The sequence below is a fragment of the Equus przewalskii genome, chromosome X, assembly GCF_037783145.1.
Source record: "Equus przewalskii isolate Varuska chromosome X, EquPr2, whole genome shotgun sequence".
NCBI lineage: Eukaryota > Metazoa > Chordata > Mammalia > Perissodactyla > Equidae > Equus > Equus przewalskii.
The window spans coordinates 86695425-86710949 of NC_091863.1; the positions used below are offsets into that span (position 1 = coordinate 86695425).

The 15525-nt window shown below is 50.8% G+C and overlaps 1 protein-coding gene and 1 long non-coding RNA gene across 9 annotated transcripts in view; one reads left to right on the forward strand and one right to left on the reverse strand.

Moving 5' to 3' along the window:
* The window catches only part of LOC103543611 (uncharacterized), a 29412-nt gene extending 23781 nt beyond the window's left edge, over positions 1-5631 (forward strand). The window contains exon 4 of one of the 2 annotated variants that reach the window (XR_542943.2): positions 2407-4087. This is a non-coding gene — a long non-coding RNA (uncharacterized lncRNA). Of the gene's footprint in view, positions 1-2406 lie in introns of both variants that reach the window. The other variant, XR_011535827.1, reaches the window with a different exon arrangement.
* Positions 5632-7908: 2277 nt separating this feature from the next.
* Positions 7909-15525, reverse strand: part of TSC22D3 (TSC22 domain family member 3) — a 60894-nt gene continuing 53277 nt past the window's right edge. For 4 of the 7 annotated variants that reach the window (XM_070603792.1, XM_070603791.1, XM_070603790.1 and 1 more), the window contains 2 exons: positions 10548-10599; positions 7909-9441 (listed from right to left, as the gene is read on the reverse strand). In XM_070603792.1, coding sequence (XP_070459893.1) covers positions 9211-9441; positions 10548-10599 — 283 coding nt within the window. In that variant the 3' untranslated portion in view covers positions 7909-9210. Of the gene's footprint in view, positions 9442-10547; positions 10600-10971; positions 11083-11336; positions 14748-15525 lie in introns of those variants that run through there. The other 3 variants (XM_070603796.1, XM_070603794.1, XM_070603797.1) reach the window with 3 other exon arrangements.

A 15525-nucleotide genomic window follows, 5' to 3' on the forward strand; every position in this document is an offset into this window, starting at 1 on the left:
CACCTCTGAAACTTGCATACATTTATTAACTGGTCAGCAGGCATCAGGTACTGTGTTCAGCTTGGAGGATGAAGTGCTGAGCAAAACAGGTATGGATCCTGCCCTCTGGGAGCTTCCAGTGCAGTAAGACAGAAACACCCAGAAATATGTGAACTAGTCATTACAGTCTGGGATCAGTGCAATGAAGGAAATAATCATGGAGGAAAAATAATAATAAAATAATAATAATGGAGGAAACTTGTTTTTTTTAGGAAGATTAGCTCTGAGCTAACATCTGCTGCCAATGCTCTTTTTTGCTAAGGAAGACTGACTCTGAGCCAAATCTGTGCCCATCTTCCTCTGTTTTATATGTAGCACGCCTGCCACAGCATGGCTTGACAAGTGGTGTGTAGGTCCGCCCCAGGGATCCGAACTGGATCTGAACCCCAGACCGTCGAAGCTGAGCATGTGAACTTAACCGCTATGCCACCAGGCCAGCCCCCGGAGGGGACATTTTTTTAGAGTTATGGGCAATATCCTCTCAGAGAGTGAGAAGCTGAAGGATAAGAGCAAACAGCCGTGCAAAGGGTGGGGTGGCAGTGCTGGTGGAAGCATTCCGGGCCCAGGGAACCACGTGCACAAAGGCTCTGAGGCGTGTTTAAGGAATGAAAGCAGCCCAGTGGGGCTGGAGCTTGGGAAGAGCTGGGGAGTGACTGGTGAAAAGGCTGCAGGGGTCAGCAGAAGCCAGGCCACACAGGCACTTGTAGGCCGCAGGAAGGAGTTTGGACTTTATTCTAAGTGCAATGATAAGCTATTGATAAGCTTAAAGCAAGGGACTGCCAGTATCTGGTTTTGCATTAAGAAAGTCTCTCTGGCTGCTGTGTGGAATTGGACAAGGTCCAGTGTGCAAGCAGGGAGACAAATATGCGAGGTTTTTGCCTCCATGTGACAGATGAGGGTGACTTAGACCAGGTAGTGGCAATGGGGCGGGGGAGCAGTAGAGGGATTCAGAGTGTGCTTTGGGGGTCAAGTGATGGAAACATGACGTGACACTGGGTGATGGACTGAAGGTGGGAGCTGAGAGGGAGAGGGGAATCGGGGGTTCTGATTTGAGCAGCTGTGTAGATGGTGGTGCCTTACGTGGAGATGGGGTACACTGGAGGAGGTGGGGTACACTGGAGGAGGTTGGAGTTAAGACTTTGATTTTGGTCACATAGATATTGACGTACTTGTGAAACATACCAGTGGAGCTGTTGAGAAGACATTTGAATATTTGAGTCTGAAGCTCAGGAGTATGCTTAGGATGGGAGATACAAATTTGGGACTCATTAGTGTGGTGATGCTACTTAAGACCTTGGGAATAGATGCAGCTGACCCGAGAGAGTGTGTGTAGAGAGGGCAGAGCTGAGCCCCGAGACGCTCCAGCAGTTAGAGGAGGAGAAACCTGCAAAGGTGACTGAGAAGGGGCCATAGGATTATTTGTATACTGCCTGTCATCCCCAACAGAATGGTCTAGAGTTTGAGGAGGCTGATAAATAGCACCTCTTTTCTTCTGCCTGAAATCAGAAGCAATCAAGAGAGACACACATCAGTCAGACAGGAGATAAGAATATCACCTTTATTAATCATAGAACTGCTTAGAGAAAGAGAAGTAGAGTTGTCTCTGAACAGGCCTGGTAATATGAGCAGCCTGTCTCACCTGCTTTCTCCACATGGAAACATGACAGGAGCTCTAGGAGCACAGAGGCCCTGTCTGACCTGGTCTGTGCCTAGCACAGTGCCTGGCACACAGTAGGTGCCAATGTTTGTTGAATGATTGGATCCAGATGTCAAGATTGAAACAATCCTCACAGATGATCCAGGAATCGCCTGAAGAGCTTAAACATTCCAATGCCCAGGTTACAATCCCAGACCAATTTTCTCAACATTTATGGGGACAGGGTTCAGGCCTCAGTACTGCATTAAACTCTTGCCATGTGATTCCAATGTGCAGCCAAGGTTAAGAACTGTTGCTCTGGTCTATTTCCTCATTTACAGTTGGGGACATGAGGCCTAGAGCAAGAGGGTCATCTCTAGCACTAGAGGGCTCGACCTGGCCCTGCTGCTGACTTTGAGTGGCTGGGATAAACCTATTTCTCTCTCTGGGCTTCAGTGTCCTTCTCCGGAAAGTGAAGAGGGTTGGGGCAGTTGATCTCTAGAGCCCCATCCAGCCCTAATGGCATATTACTCTATTCTCTGACCCTAGATGTGAATTAACTCACTGGGGCATCACTTGTGCCTCAGATGTCTCTGCACAGTGGTTAGGTTAGTTTTGCACTTGAAATGAGTAGATTATGGATTGCAATGGACAGCAAAGAGGAGATGCTTGGGACAGTACAGGACCTACCTTTCTCTAAAGAGTGGAGAATTTGTCTTGTTTTTTCCTAGGTGGTAGCAGCAGGAAGTTCACCAGTGGGACAGCAGAGAAATTGCGAGAAGCCCTGCTGAGGAAGCCCCAGTGGGCTGGGGCCGTCTTGTTTTTTGCTGAGGAAGATTCACCCTGAGCTAACATCTGTGCCAATCTTCCTCTATATTGTATGTGGGTTGCCGCCACAGCATGGCCACTGATGAGTGGTGTAGGTCCGCACCCAGGAGCCAAACCCGAGCTGCAGAAGCGGAGAACACTGGACTTAATCACTAAGCCATGGGGCTGGTGGGGCCATCATTTTTGCTCACGTTCCTCCTCTTCTAGTTCTTGTCTTCCCCACCCACCCCCTCCTGGTCATCTCTTTTTCATTCTTTCCTGTCCTCTCCATTTATCTACATCAGTCACAAATCTTTCAAAGGTGAGCCTGTTCCCTCTGCCTACCCAAGACATCCTCCATGCAGCCCACCTCCTTCTCTCCCACTTGAGTTTGGTGACCCAGAGCTTGTAAGTGTGTTGTCACACCACAACCAGAAGTGGTTCATGAAATGAGACAAGCTGGGAAATAAGGCTGTAAGTGATTCCTTCCTCTACAAAATTACATGGAGTGCTGTGGTGCTGAGCCCTGTATTGGTCTTGAAAACTGGACATTTCCTCAGCAACTTGATAAGAATTCGCTATGAGGCTGACTAGAATCTGGGGGCTGGAGGGGAAACTGAGGCCTAGAGCAAAGAGGTAACCGTACAAGTTTCACTGCTAGAGGGCTCTGCCTGGCCCAGGGACTTACTAAGGCATGGCTCAGAAATGATCCTGGGTAACTGCTTTGTTTTGCAAATTGCAAAACTGAGGTCTGGAGACACCAATGACTTGCCCAGGGCATGTGGCTTGTTCCCAAAGACTAGGACTACAGCCCAGGACTCCTGACTCTTCTTCCTAGAACACCTCAGCTGCCTCAGTCTTCTCCAGAGTGACCTTTAGAGACTAGTTTAATTTTATAAGCTGGTGGGGCTTGCAGTAAGAACTTTGAAGAAGAAATGTCAAAAGGAATCGACAAGAATAAAAATGGAGAGGAGATCACAAAGCTCAGTGTCCCTTGAGGCTTTTCCTATCTCTTTCCTTGACACCTCCCTAGCCAGCCCCTCCTCCTCCCTTGCACGGCCTCACTGTTTGCGGCGTCCAAAGGGTGGCTCTGGCCTCCTCTGCACCCACTTCCCAGGGCGCATGTCCACTCACATCACTTTAGCTCCTGTGACATGCAGACACTTCCACATCTGCTGCTCCTGCCCTGGACTTCACATTTCTTTCCACAGCTGGTTCTGGGATATTTCCATATGTAAATATGCTTAGCTCAGCTGGAAATCAAAATTGGAATTCATCTTCCCTCTGAAAATCTGCAGCCTTTTCCTACACCCCTGTTTCCTTCCGTGCTTCCATAGTCTCCCAGACTCAAAACTTTCGTGTCCCCAGAGGCTGGAGGAGTTGGGAAGGGGAGTCAGTGTTTAATGGGGACAGAGCTTCAGTTTGGGAAGATGACAACGTTCTGGACACGGATGGTGATGATGGTTGTCCAACAATGTGAATGTACTTAATGCCACTGAACTGCACACTTAATAATGGTTACAATGGAGAAAAATGGTTGCAGGGGTAAATTTTATATGTATTTAACACAATATAAAAAACATAAAACAAAAAACTTTCATGTTATCCTTGACTCATGGCTACTTTGCTCTCTCCTTCCCAGCTCACTTTGTCCCCGGGTCATGCTGAGTTTTCACTTAGTGGAAGTTCCTCAAACTTTCACAAACTCCAGCATCATCAGGGACGCTTGTTAGTTATCAATTCCCGAGCCCCATCCCCCTCTTTAGTCTAAGGGTGAGGCCTGGAATCTGCATTTTAAACGAACTTGCCAACAAACCTGACACAAGTGGACTGCAGACCACACTTGGAGAAACACTGCCTTCCAGTGTCTTTCGGCTTTGTCCCTTTGTCTCCTTTCCACGACCCCTCTCCCTCTCTGCCCCGGCTGGCCCTCATCACCTCGCACCTGGATTACAGCAACAGCTGGCCTGTCTTCCGCTAGCCTTTCCCTGCTCCAGCCTCTCCAGCTGCCAGGACCCATCTTCTGCAAATATCTTTGGCATCACATCACTTCCCCGCTCAGAAGCCCACCATGGCTCCCTCAGACCTAGTAGATCCTATCTCCATTCATTTGGCTGGGAGCCAGCCAAGTCGGCCTCCCATCATCCCTCCTTCCTCCTTCCCTGTTCACTCCCAACTCTGCAGGCTCATGGGACATTTTTAATCTTATGATAGCTCCTCTGCTGGTTTGGGGGGGTCTCCTTTCTACCACCCCCCTCCCCGCCTCCAGAACACTTCTGGTTATATGGGAGGAATTATGAAAGCTGTTGAGAGTCTCCATCCTGTTTCTCAATGTGTCTGTCCCCTCTCCCCTACACTCCCGGCGGTGCCATTCACTAGCTAAATGGCTTTGGGCAAGTTGCTTCACCTCTCCGTACCTTGGTGTTCTCATTTTCTCATCTAAAATGGGGATCTGAGTCATATACCTTCACAGATTTGTGGAGAGGGTTAAAAGAGGCAATAGATGCCAAAGGGCTTAGAACAGTGTCTGGCACAAAGTAAGTGCCATGGAAATGTTAACTTTTATTATTAATTATGGTTGTTATGGCCCCTTCCGCCAGCTCTTTCCTGGAAACCTCTTCTGCTCGGAATAGTTAACTGATGGAGTTTTCTGTCAGACCTTGCCGTGTCTAGCAGATGGAGTTAAGTATTAAGTATTTGGGTTCCATCAAGCTTCCCTGCATGAGACAACCTAAGGCGCTGGGCTGTCTACAAAGCTCTAATTATGTCCAATAATTTCTAACCAACTAGGAGGACAACAGGTGCGATCCGCAAAAGAGATTTTTCCAGGATAAGGAGGATGATGTTAGGTCAACTTCAAAATACCCTAAGGGACAGCAGGGTGTGCGCCTTCCTTGCTATGGTCTTTCTGGAATCCTTCTCCCTACACTCCAGGTCCCAGTGGCCCTGCTGCCTCATCTGCTCGGTCCCTGGGTTCCTTCTCAGAGCCCAACCAGGAGCACCTTCCTCTGGTAGTTCCCGCCTGGGAGCCTTGCACCTTGCACCCCAGCAGTCCTTGTCTATAAATAATCTACTGCCCACATTTCTGTTCTACTTTTCAAATCTACCTCTCGCTTCTATGGCAAATACAATACATTCCTTTAAAAGCCCCACTGAATTCACAGTCGCTGTTTGTCATCACATGCCCCCTTTCTCTCTCTCTCAGTGAGTACTAAAAGTTCAACTACTATTGGGTTGGGGGAGGGAGGTCTGAGAATATTTTTTGACATTGAAAAGGGACCCCTGTTGTCACAAAGGCTGGGAACCACTGCCCCATGGGATATGTGAGAACTGTGGGAGTAGCACCGAGCTCCCTGGCTCTCAGTTTTCTTGTCTGTCAAATGGAGGTAAAAATCATAACTGCCTGTGTTTCTGACGGCAGGAAACAGCGGGTTTGTTCCGCATTAATGAGGAGGGGCTCAGAGCGGAGCTCCTCTGATTCTTGTCGATGTTCAGGGAGGGGAGAGCTGCGTGGGCATCAGATGAGATAACAGATAGGAGGGCCCTGGGAGAGGGTGCGTGCCCAGGCAGAGGAGCATTAGTGCCATTGTTCCTCTTGTTCTTTTCCTTGTTCTGGGTCCAGCTGGACTCACTGAGCCCAGAACCCCAAAGCCCGTGAGCGTCTTTCCAGGAGCAGTGTGTGCTTTGCCTTGCCCCACCCTTACTTGGTTTTCGGTGGAACAACAACAAAGAGCTGCTCCTATATGTGACTAACAAACAGCCACAAAGTTCCTCTTATCTAGTCTAGCAACCGCTGTGGCCTGAGAAGTGGCAGTGTTTGTCTCTGTTTAGTCGGGGTTGCCTAGGAAACGAAGTTCTTCTCTCTTTCCCACTATGTGACCGTGGGCAAGTTTTTCCCCTTTCTTGCAGGGAAGGGCTGGATGACCAGAGAGGGCTGTGAGTTTGCTGGGCCATCTTCTGAGTTTCTTTTTTCATCTGTTGACTCTTGTTGGGCTAGAAATCACGTGTGGGAAGTCTACAGACCAGCTGAAGTATTCAAAAGGCCCTCAGCTCATCTTGAAAGGGGGAGGGGATTGGGAGTAAGTGGGAACTGAGGAGAGCCAGTCTGGGTCAGGAGGTGGGGGGTGGCTGCCTGGTCCAAAGTTTGTATCCATTCCAGCAGCCGTGAAATCTGCACGCCAAGACCAAATTGGCAGGTTACACCGGGAACTTGGCATCATGAGTCAAAGGTTAGGAGCAGCTGGGGAAATTGGGATTTGACGGGCTGGCAAGCAGGAGTTCGTAACTTTCTGAAGAAGAGTTTTGGTGATTAGAAGAGAACAGGCCAACATGTATGACCTTTATAGTGAAGGAAGCATGACATTTTGAATATATTGGGCAGTGCTTGGTGCAAGGGAGGGGGCCAAGACCTCTTGGGCCTTGGTTTGTGGCTCAAGGAAATCAAGGAGTTCTGTTAAATTTCAAGTGGCAAAGGGATGGGTATATATCTAGAGGAAGCTGAGATCATATGGAGTCACTCACATAGGGGTGATAACCTCCCTTGGGAACACAGGGGCCTTAGAAGACAGCTCAGGGTCCAGGGTGGGTCCAGGTTAGGGTGTGGTCAAGGAGACACTGAATGCTCATCAACAGAGAATCAGAGAAATGTCGGGACTTCAGATGCCAAGACATGGGGCCGGGGAAAGGGGGATGGGTGAGGATGAACCCCAAAGAAAGGTGGAGAAGGGAAGTAAAGTCAGGATCCTTGGACTTAGCCCTCCCACACGGCTGGTGGGTTTTGTGAGAGAATTTTCAACAGTGACAAGTGGAACAGCAAGGATTGAGAGCATCTTCCCTTGGGGGAGAGGGACGTGGTTTTGGCCATCACATACATTCTGAGTCCTTTTCTCACTAAGGCCTCCTTAGCTCCTTTGCCGAGGTCAAGCATCTCACGTGGACAGGTGTTAAGGAGAACAGGTGACCTGGATGCTGTTTTCAGAAGAGGGAAGTGGCCCACTTGTGTTTATTTGGTTCCTCTCTTCTTGCTCCCTCACGTGTGTACGCTGCCCTTTACTTTTAGGCCTTCTTGGAGTATCCTTCCTCCCAAATCACCCCCTCAAGCTGAGGTTGTATGTTAGTCGTCACCTCACCGCTCACTCTGAAGCTGTCATATGAAAGCAGGAGAACAGAGAAGGATGATGTAGGGTTGAATCCTGCTTCACCCTAATAGCCGTGTGACTTTGGGTAAGTCACGTAAACTGGCTGAGTCTCAACTTTCTCACCCGTACAATGGGGGATATTGTGATGGTTACACAAGATCATGGATGTAGCAGAGGCCTGCCACTTAGAAGGTGCTCATGCGTGTTCAATGAGTCAGAAAAACAGCACCCCCAACCACACGAGGGGCCCCTAATACCCACTCCACTTACACTCAGTCAGACACTAGGTTTATTTTTAGAAAAAAAAAGAGCAAAGTTTATTGAAATTTCAAGCTACATCTGAAAAATCAAAATCCAAATCCTGGAAACATACATCAGGATCAGGTGTCAGAAAGTGGAAAGTGTTCACTGAACCCGCTAGAGACAAGCTCCCTGAGCACATCACCCAGGCACCGTCAGGTCAAAGCCGTTCCCTCGTCCATCCCTTGTCCACATGAGGACACCAGCAAGGCAATCATTCTGTTCACTTGAAAGTTTCCCACAAACATAAAAAAAAAAGAGAGAAGAGTTTTGAATGGCAATGTGAAGTCCTAGCTGATCTTCTCTCAAACCCATTCTTTGTAGTCAGCACCAGTGAATGGTGGGTTTGGCTTTCAAAAGAGGACCTCACAAGTCTTCAGGGGACAGATGGGGCAAGGGTTGCAGCAGCAAGGCATCTGTGGCCACATTCAGAGGCTGGCCCCCTCCCTGTCTTTACGCTTTAGTCTTATTTAACCTAAAGGACAAACTGGATCAACTTGGTAAATGAACACAGTCAAAGAATTAGCCTTAAGAGATAAGGAACCAGTCAATATTCCCAAAGCTGGTTAGGCCCTTCGACACGTAGGTGTATGTGTATATGTATACATCGCTACACTAAGATATAGATCTAGCCCTATGGGTATATATACGCATGTATGGCTATATAGAAAAACTATGCCAATACTAACCAAACAGAACTTTGTAAGCGGTCATCCCAAAGCCGTAATCCCACACTGGGCTGTGCACAAAGCCATGCATTAGACCATATTAACCAACAGAAGGCTGACTTGGCTCAATCTCTCCCATCTGTGGCCCTGCCTTGGCGAGGCGGGGGAAAAGAGAGAGGTTGCCTCTGCTTAAAACACAAGTGGCTTCTTCATAGGAACAGTCATTGTCAGGTGAAGCTGCTGAAGATGTCCATGGAAATGAAAAACAGACCCCTGATACTTTCTGGAACTAACTGGCGTCACATCTCAAACTACCTTTCTCCTTTGCCAGTCACAGCTAAGTTGCCCAGGCTCTGGGAGCCCCTAGGGCGCGGTGGCATTAGAGGCTCACTGGCTTGGGGTGACAAGACCCCATGCAACTCAGCCTCCAGGGACTTGCTCTTTGTCAGGGGTCTGTCACTGGAGTGGACCCAGGTGGCCATGTCCTTGGGACATCTCTTGGCACCAGCTATGCTAGGTGTAAAGTTCTCCACGTGAGATGACGCTTGGGGAGCCAAAACAAACTGGAAAGAACTAGGTAGAACAAGTTTAGTGGCTCTGTCCACCCTGAGGACAGAGCCACTTACACCGCAGAACCACCGGGGGCCTCAGGCGCTTGTGGGGTTTCAGGAGCTGGCTCTTCAGGGCTCAGACGGGACTGGAACTTCTCCAGCTGCTCCGGGCTCGCCAGGGTCTTCAAGAGGGTATTCTCACGCTCCAGCTGGGAGTTCTTCTCCACCAGCTCTCGGATCTGCTCCTTCAGGATCTCTACCTCCTCTCTCACAGCATACATCAGATGATTCTTCACCAGATCCTGTCACGGAGGAAATCACAACAGAGCCATTCATTAGCCATCATGGCCCCTCTGCAGCAGGTTCACCTTGCCACTGGGGAGACGACGCTGTCTCTCATGCCACCAACCTCCAGCCTTCCCTCAGCAGCCCGTCAGCACGCTGGCCCTGCAGCGCTATTTGTCCTGCGCCTTTCTCTGAAGCACTGAAACCCTCTCTCAGGAGAGCTGCACGATCGGCCACGCGTGCACTGGGAGCCCGTCTTTGAGCTGCAAAGGATCCCCCTGCAAGTTTCTAATGACTTTCGAAGCTGGCCACTCAGGACCTTTCAGATGAGGCTTCTGCTGGTTGCTATATCCCCATTTCCACAGATGGTCCTGCGGCTGGCCCAGATCCCAGGGAGCACCCGCAATGCACCCCAGACTGTTTGTCTGCTTTACAAGTCTTCACCAAGAGAATAAAATTGGCTATTTTGAAGTCTCCTCCTTTCTACGTGACCCAGCACACACAAATGCAGCTGTCCTGCAGCCTGGCCTGGCAGGACACTAGCCCTGGGGGAAGGTACTGGGATTGCTGCATCCTCTCTGAATTCCACGGCTGCACTGGGGGCAGGGAACTGTCATTAAGCTCCAGGGCACAAATAAGTGCCAGGCGCCCTGACGCCCTGCAGCCATTTTGGCCTCTACCTGGTAAAGACAGGGAGAAGGGGTGGGGTGCTTTGTTTCCTGTTTCCTCCCAACTCCTGACCCCAGCCCCTGCTCTGCAGAGGCACTGCAGTACGGGTGCATCCAATGAGCTCTGGCCCCTGCCAAATGCGGACACAGACAAATGCAAGTGTCTGAGCTCCCTGCCTGCCACAGGCCAGGAGGGAGCCAGAGGCTGTGGCAAAGTCCTGGGATGGAAGAGGGAGGAGGAAAGAAGGGGGCACAGCAAGGATAGACTGGAAATGCCCTAAAAGGTGCCACTCTGATGAGACTCTACTTAAGGCCCCCAAGGGGATAGGAGGCAGGCTGGTGGCTTCCTCAGGCTCTTGGCTAACGGCTTTTGCACCCACCCCCACAGTCCTGCTCCGAGTTACATAAGCAGCAGCTCAGTCTGGGGATGGGAATGACGCAGTGATGCCACTCACCATGGCCTGCTCGATCTTGTTGTCTATGGCCACCACGCTGGCTCCAGAGGCACTGCCAAGACAAAAAGCAAAGCGACTGAATTACCCACTTGGTTTCACTCTGACGGCCTCGCAGCTGTGGCCCAAGTCCTCCATCTGCCCCAGCTCTTCCTCTCTCCTGCCTCCCTGGACAGTGTTCCGGGCACTCTGCCCCCAGGTCCCTCCCTGGCCCCTGCAGGAAGCTGCACCTCCCCACCCAGGCTGGCTCCCCACCGCCACCACCCAGAGATCCGCGTGGAGCAGCGCGCGGGTCCTGGGCGCACGGGCCAGCGTGGCCTGCTCGGCCCGCCCAGGCGACATGCAAACAATAGGGGCGCGCGTCCCAGGGAGTCCCCTGCCGCCTGCCCATTCCGGCGCCGGCCCAGAACGTCCAGGCCAAACCTACCGGGGCTCCGAGGCTAGCTAGGAATTCCTTCCCGGCTCGGAAGCTTCCGGCCTGCTCCGCAGTGGCGCACGGCGCGCGGCCAGCCCCCTGCCCAGCCCTGCCCAGCCCGGCCCCGCCGCCCTCTGCCTCCAGCCGCCTCTGCCTCGGGCTGCAGCAGCTCGGGCGCGTAGCGGCCGCAGGGACGCTCCGACGGCGGATCCCAGCGCGGCGGTGATGCCCCCCTTCCTGCGTCCCATACCCCCGCCCCTTCCCAGGATGCTGCACCGCGGGGAACGGGGACCGGCAGCGCACGGCTCGCTCTGAGATCCCGCTCGCAGCCCAGCCCCCGCGGGCGCCCCAGCTGGGGAGCTGGGGCCAGTGATTACCTGTTATCCAGCTTAACGGAAACCACATCTCCTCCAAGCAGGGAAGAGAAGAAGGAGATGTTGAAATTGTGCAGCTGATAGACCGCCACCTCCATGGGGGTCTGATACATTTCGGTGTTCATGGCTGGGCTGCCGGGGAGCTCTGGCCGGACTGGGCGGGCTGGGCGGCCGCGGCTGCTGGCGCGCTGCACGGGGCTGGGCTCTGCGTGTCTGGCCCTGGGGCTAGGAGGGGGGCGAAGGCTGCCGAGCGGACCCAAAGCAAGGCAGGTACTCCAGAGTTGAAGGGAAGTGACTCGAGGGGTGTCACCTAATGTGTCACAAACTCCACAGCCGCCAGTCCAACCCAGACTCAGAGATATTTCGGCTCCTGCTTCTTTATATAGGAGGAGCCGGCTGCGTCACATGGCGTCAGGGGCCATGCAAATGAGTCCTGTACCGCTTTGTGGCCCAGTTAAACCACATCCCCTCCCTGAACCTTAGGCTGGGACTGTAAACAGTTCAGCGCTTTCTTGTGCCAACTGGCATCTACAAAGAGGGCTCTGGAGATTGGTAAAAACCAAACTGGAGCTGATTTCTTAGAGCAATAAGTACGAATGCCATAACAGGAGGTAGAAAGCGTTCAGTAGAGGGTGGGGCTGGTTTTAAAAGCGCTGCTTCAGGTGTCAGCCAGCGTACCCCCGTGGCTTGGCAATGCTATCGCCTACCACACCCCCTGGATACTCAGCATCACCATCAGGAGCCTCACCTTCTTCCTACCGGCTGCCTTCTCATCCTCTGTCCTGCACACACCTGAATGTCCCCTCACTTAGACAGCTGGCCTCCTGGCCTGCCCCCAACCCCAGCACCTTATCCACTCACCTCCTCCTTTGGATGTATCTGTCTGTGTACTGACACATGCAGAGATCTGTAACATGCACAGGGTGCGTGCACAGGTCTGAGTTAATCTGCGTGCCACTGTGCATGTATAGAGGAGAGGGTCCAGGAACTCGGATGAGTGGGGGAACATGTACAAGGGAGCAGCTAGGGGCCAAGTGGGTGACAGAGGAAGTGGGGAGGAGACAGTAGGGGAGTGGGCACTAGAGTGACCACAAGATGCCCGCCCTTTTCTCTTTGGTCTCCACACCCTACTCTGCAAGGAAAATACATTCAACATTATCCAGGATCTCATGTCTCTCTTTTTTTTTTTTGTGAGGAAGATGAGCCTGAGCTAACATCTGCTGCCAATCCTCCTCTTTTTGCTGAGGAAGACTGGCCCTGAGCTAACATCCGTTCCCATCTTCCTCTACTTTATATGTGGAACGCCTACCACAGCATGGCGTGCCAACCAGTGCCATGTCCGCACCCAGGATCCGAACTGGCGAACCCCGGGCTGCTGAAGTGGAACGTGCGCACTTAACCGCTGCACCACCGGGCCGGCCCCTCATGCCCCTATTTTTAAAAACAAGATTTTGTTACTTTCCTGTAAACAGCAAAAGGCAACAAAACTATCAACTGAGGCTATATATAAACCGTCCCAGGAAAACACCTGCCCTATGATAGGTCCAGCCATACACAGGGTTAGAGGGTATTTCAGGAACAGATTCCAAGTTCACAAGGAAAACGAGGTGATTGTTGCCTAGTAGGATTTACATATGCTTCCATCAAAATATATTTTCATTTTTTTCAGCCTCAGGCTTAAAAAAAAGGCATCAGAGGCTTGAGGTCCTTTTCTCCTGCTCTATCCTAAGTGAGGCCACCTGGTGGACGGCAGCAGAACTGCAGCAAGAAGGAGCGGCCTAGACAGAACAAGGGACAGGTGATGCAACTCCGAATAGTATTTACACCAACTCAGGGCCATAAGGAGAACATCGGGTTCCACCACATATACAATAGTTTGGATGAAGTCGGGGCCAGTACCCACGAATCAGTATGTGATTCAGGCTGTGGTCCAAAGAAATACCCTAATACAATCATGCTGTTGGAAAAGTACTAGGGCCTCTTATCAGCAAAGAAGGTAATTATTATTTGCTTCAGGATATATCTCCTAACCAGGTGCCTGGCACCGACACCCTTGCCAGGGCCCCGGTTAAGCCAAGTCTGAAGGCCTTGATTTTCTCTAGGCTGCCAGTGCAGTTATGCCACTGAATAACCAACATTTTTCACTATGATGTGGGGTCCCCATGGGATCCCACCAGGGGCAATAGGTGTCTAAGGGCTATTCTATTTGCAAAGGGCTGACAAATCCAAGCAAACTTACTGTACTAGCCCAGGACGGTTTTTCTTCACCGCAGTGTAGGGGGGAGACTATCCCAATGTCAAGATAATCTGTTACCTTTAGGTTACTGGCTCTCTGAACGTGGTGTTTGCACTAAGCTGTGTGTAGCAGACAGGGCAAAGAACAGACTGTATTTATAGGTCATCAAGAATATTAGCCGAGAGAAAAAAGAAAACTTCTTAAATCAGGAGCATAATTGATTTTGGAATTCCCTGCTATCTTAATCTACCTTCCATGCCACATAGAGCTTGTCCAGCTTTCTTGGTCCAGGAAGCGTCTCTGAGTAGATCTTTCGTTGGGTTGTAAATTCTTCCTAAACTAACTCTTGCTACCTACCCCAAGATTCCAAGGGAGATGATGAAGAGAAAAAGGGAGAGATAAGCTGAATTAGCAGGGAAAAACACCACCAGGAAAACAGGGCATGGAGCAGAAGAAAAAACAGCTCCTTCAATGGAAATTCCCTTATATGGAGAAGGAGGCAGAGAAATCAAGGTAGTTTGGGGAGGGAAAGGAAAAGAGGTTAAGTTTGTTAGCAAGGCTGCATTTAAATTGTATGTTAATTATACTTCAATTAAAAATAAGCTGAGTTTGAGACCCACTGACAATTAACAGCTACCATTAACTGAGCATTGGCTATGGGCCAGACCCTCTGCTGGCTGCGCCAAAAAGCCTGTGGTATAGGCGCTGTCACAATGATTTTATAGATGAAGAAACCGAGACTCCGAGAGGCTACCTTGCCCAAGGTGGCACAGCTAATAAATTGTAGAGCTAGGATTCCAGCCCACGTCTTCCAGACCTAGAGACCAAGTTTATTCCTACTACACTTACTAGTGGGACAGGGAGTAGGTTTGTTGAATGAGTGAGTCAAGGCACTTGGGGGTTGGGTTGGAGGTGCCAGAAGGGTGAGCAGGAGGAGGAAAGGGTGAGGGCCAGGAGAAGCGCTCCTAGGACTCCAGCAGCTCTACTATTAGAGAGCGGTCCAGAGACTGACTTTGAGCTCCGGGAGTGCAGCTGGCTCTTCTGACACTCCCGGCAGGGGAGAGCAGCACTGGGGGACGGGAAGAATATCCAAGGTGTCCCACTGAGGGTTCTAAGAGGTCTGTGCTCACCCACAGCATTTCAAAAGGCAGCCACGCAGTCCTCGGAGAAAGCTCTGTCTAGGAAATAGGAAATATCGACTCAACTGGGTTGCTCCCAGAATGGACTATGTAGGCCTGGGGTACACAATGTACTGTATAAGGTATGGAGTCTTAAAATAATAATCAGAGTCCAGTCCAGTCAAACCTCCAGTTCCTAGGGCCCCACTAACTGGCATCCTTAATTAACTCTTTTTTACCCCCCATTCCTGCTGTCCTCAGCTTTTAGGAGAATGAAGCCAACAACAAGAAAACAAGCTCATGTCAGGGATTTAGTTTTAAAAAAACTTCGAAAAGATGGCCCAGGTTCAGCCCCCACTCAGCCAATCTCTCCTCTCCTCTGCACCTCTAGATGGCCCCGAGAAGTGATCGCCCCTGAGCCTTATGATCCTCCATCAGCAAAAAATGGCTGGATCTCAGCGCTCACTGAGGAAAGACACTGTAAATGTCCCTGTAGAGACAGTTTCAAATGGGCAGGTAGAAGGAGGAGGGGGAAGAAGTAGGAGGAACCCAAAAGATTTTCTGCTTAACCCTCGGTGCACCAGAAAATTCCTCAGCCCAGAAGAGCTGCATCAGACCTTGCGGTGAGTGAAGCTTGCGCTGCACAACATAGCTCTACGACCTGATCTAGCTTTTCTGAGTAAAGCGCTGATCCATGAGGCTCTCAGAGCCCTTGTGTTCTGTGGGGGTGGGCCCCAGGCAGGAAACGGTGACCTAGAGATTCAGTAGCCCAGAAACCCCAACATGTGTAAATGTTTCCAAACTCCCTTTCTTCCATCCTATGATACAGCTGGACCCA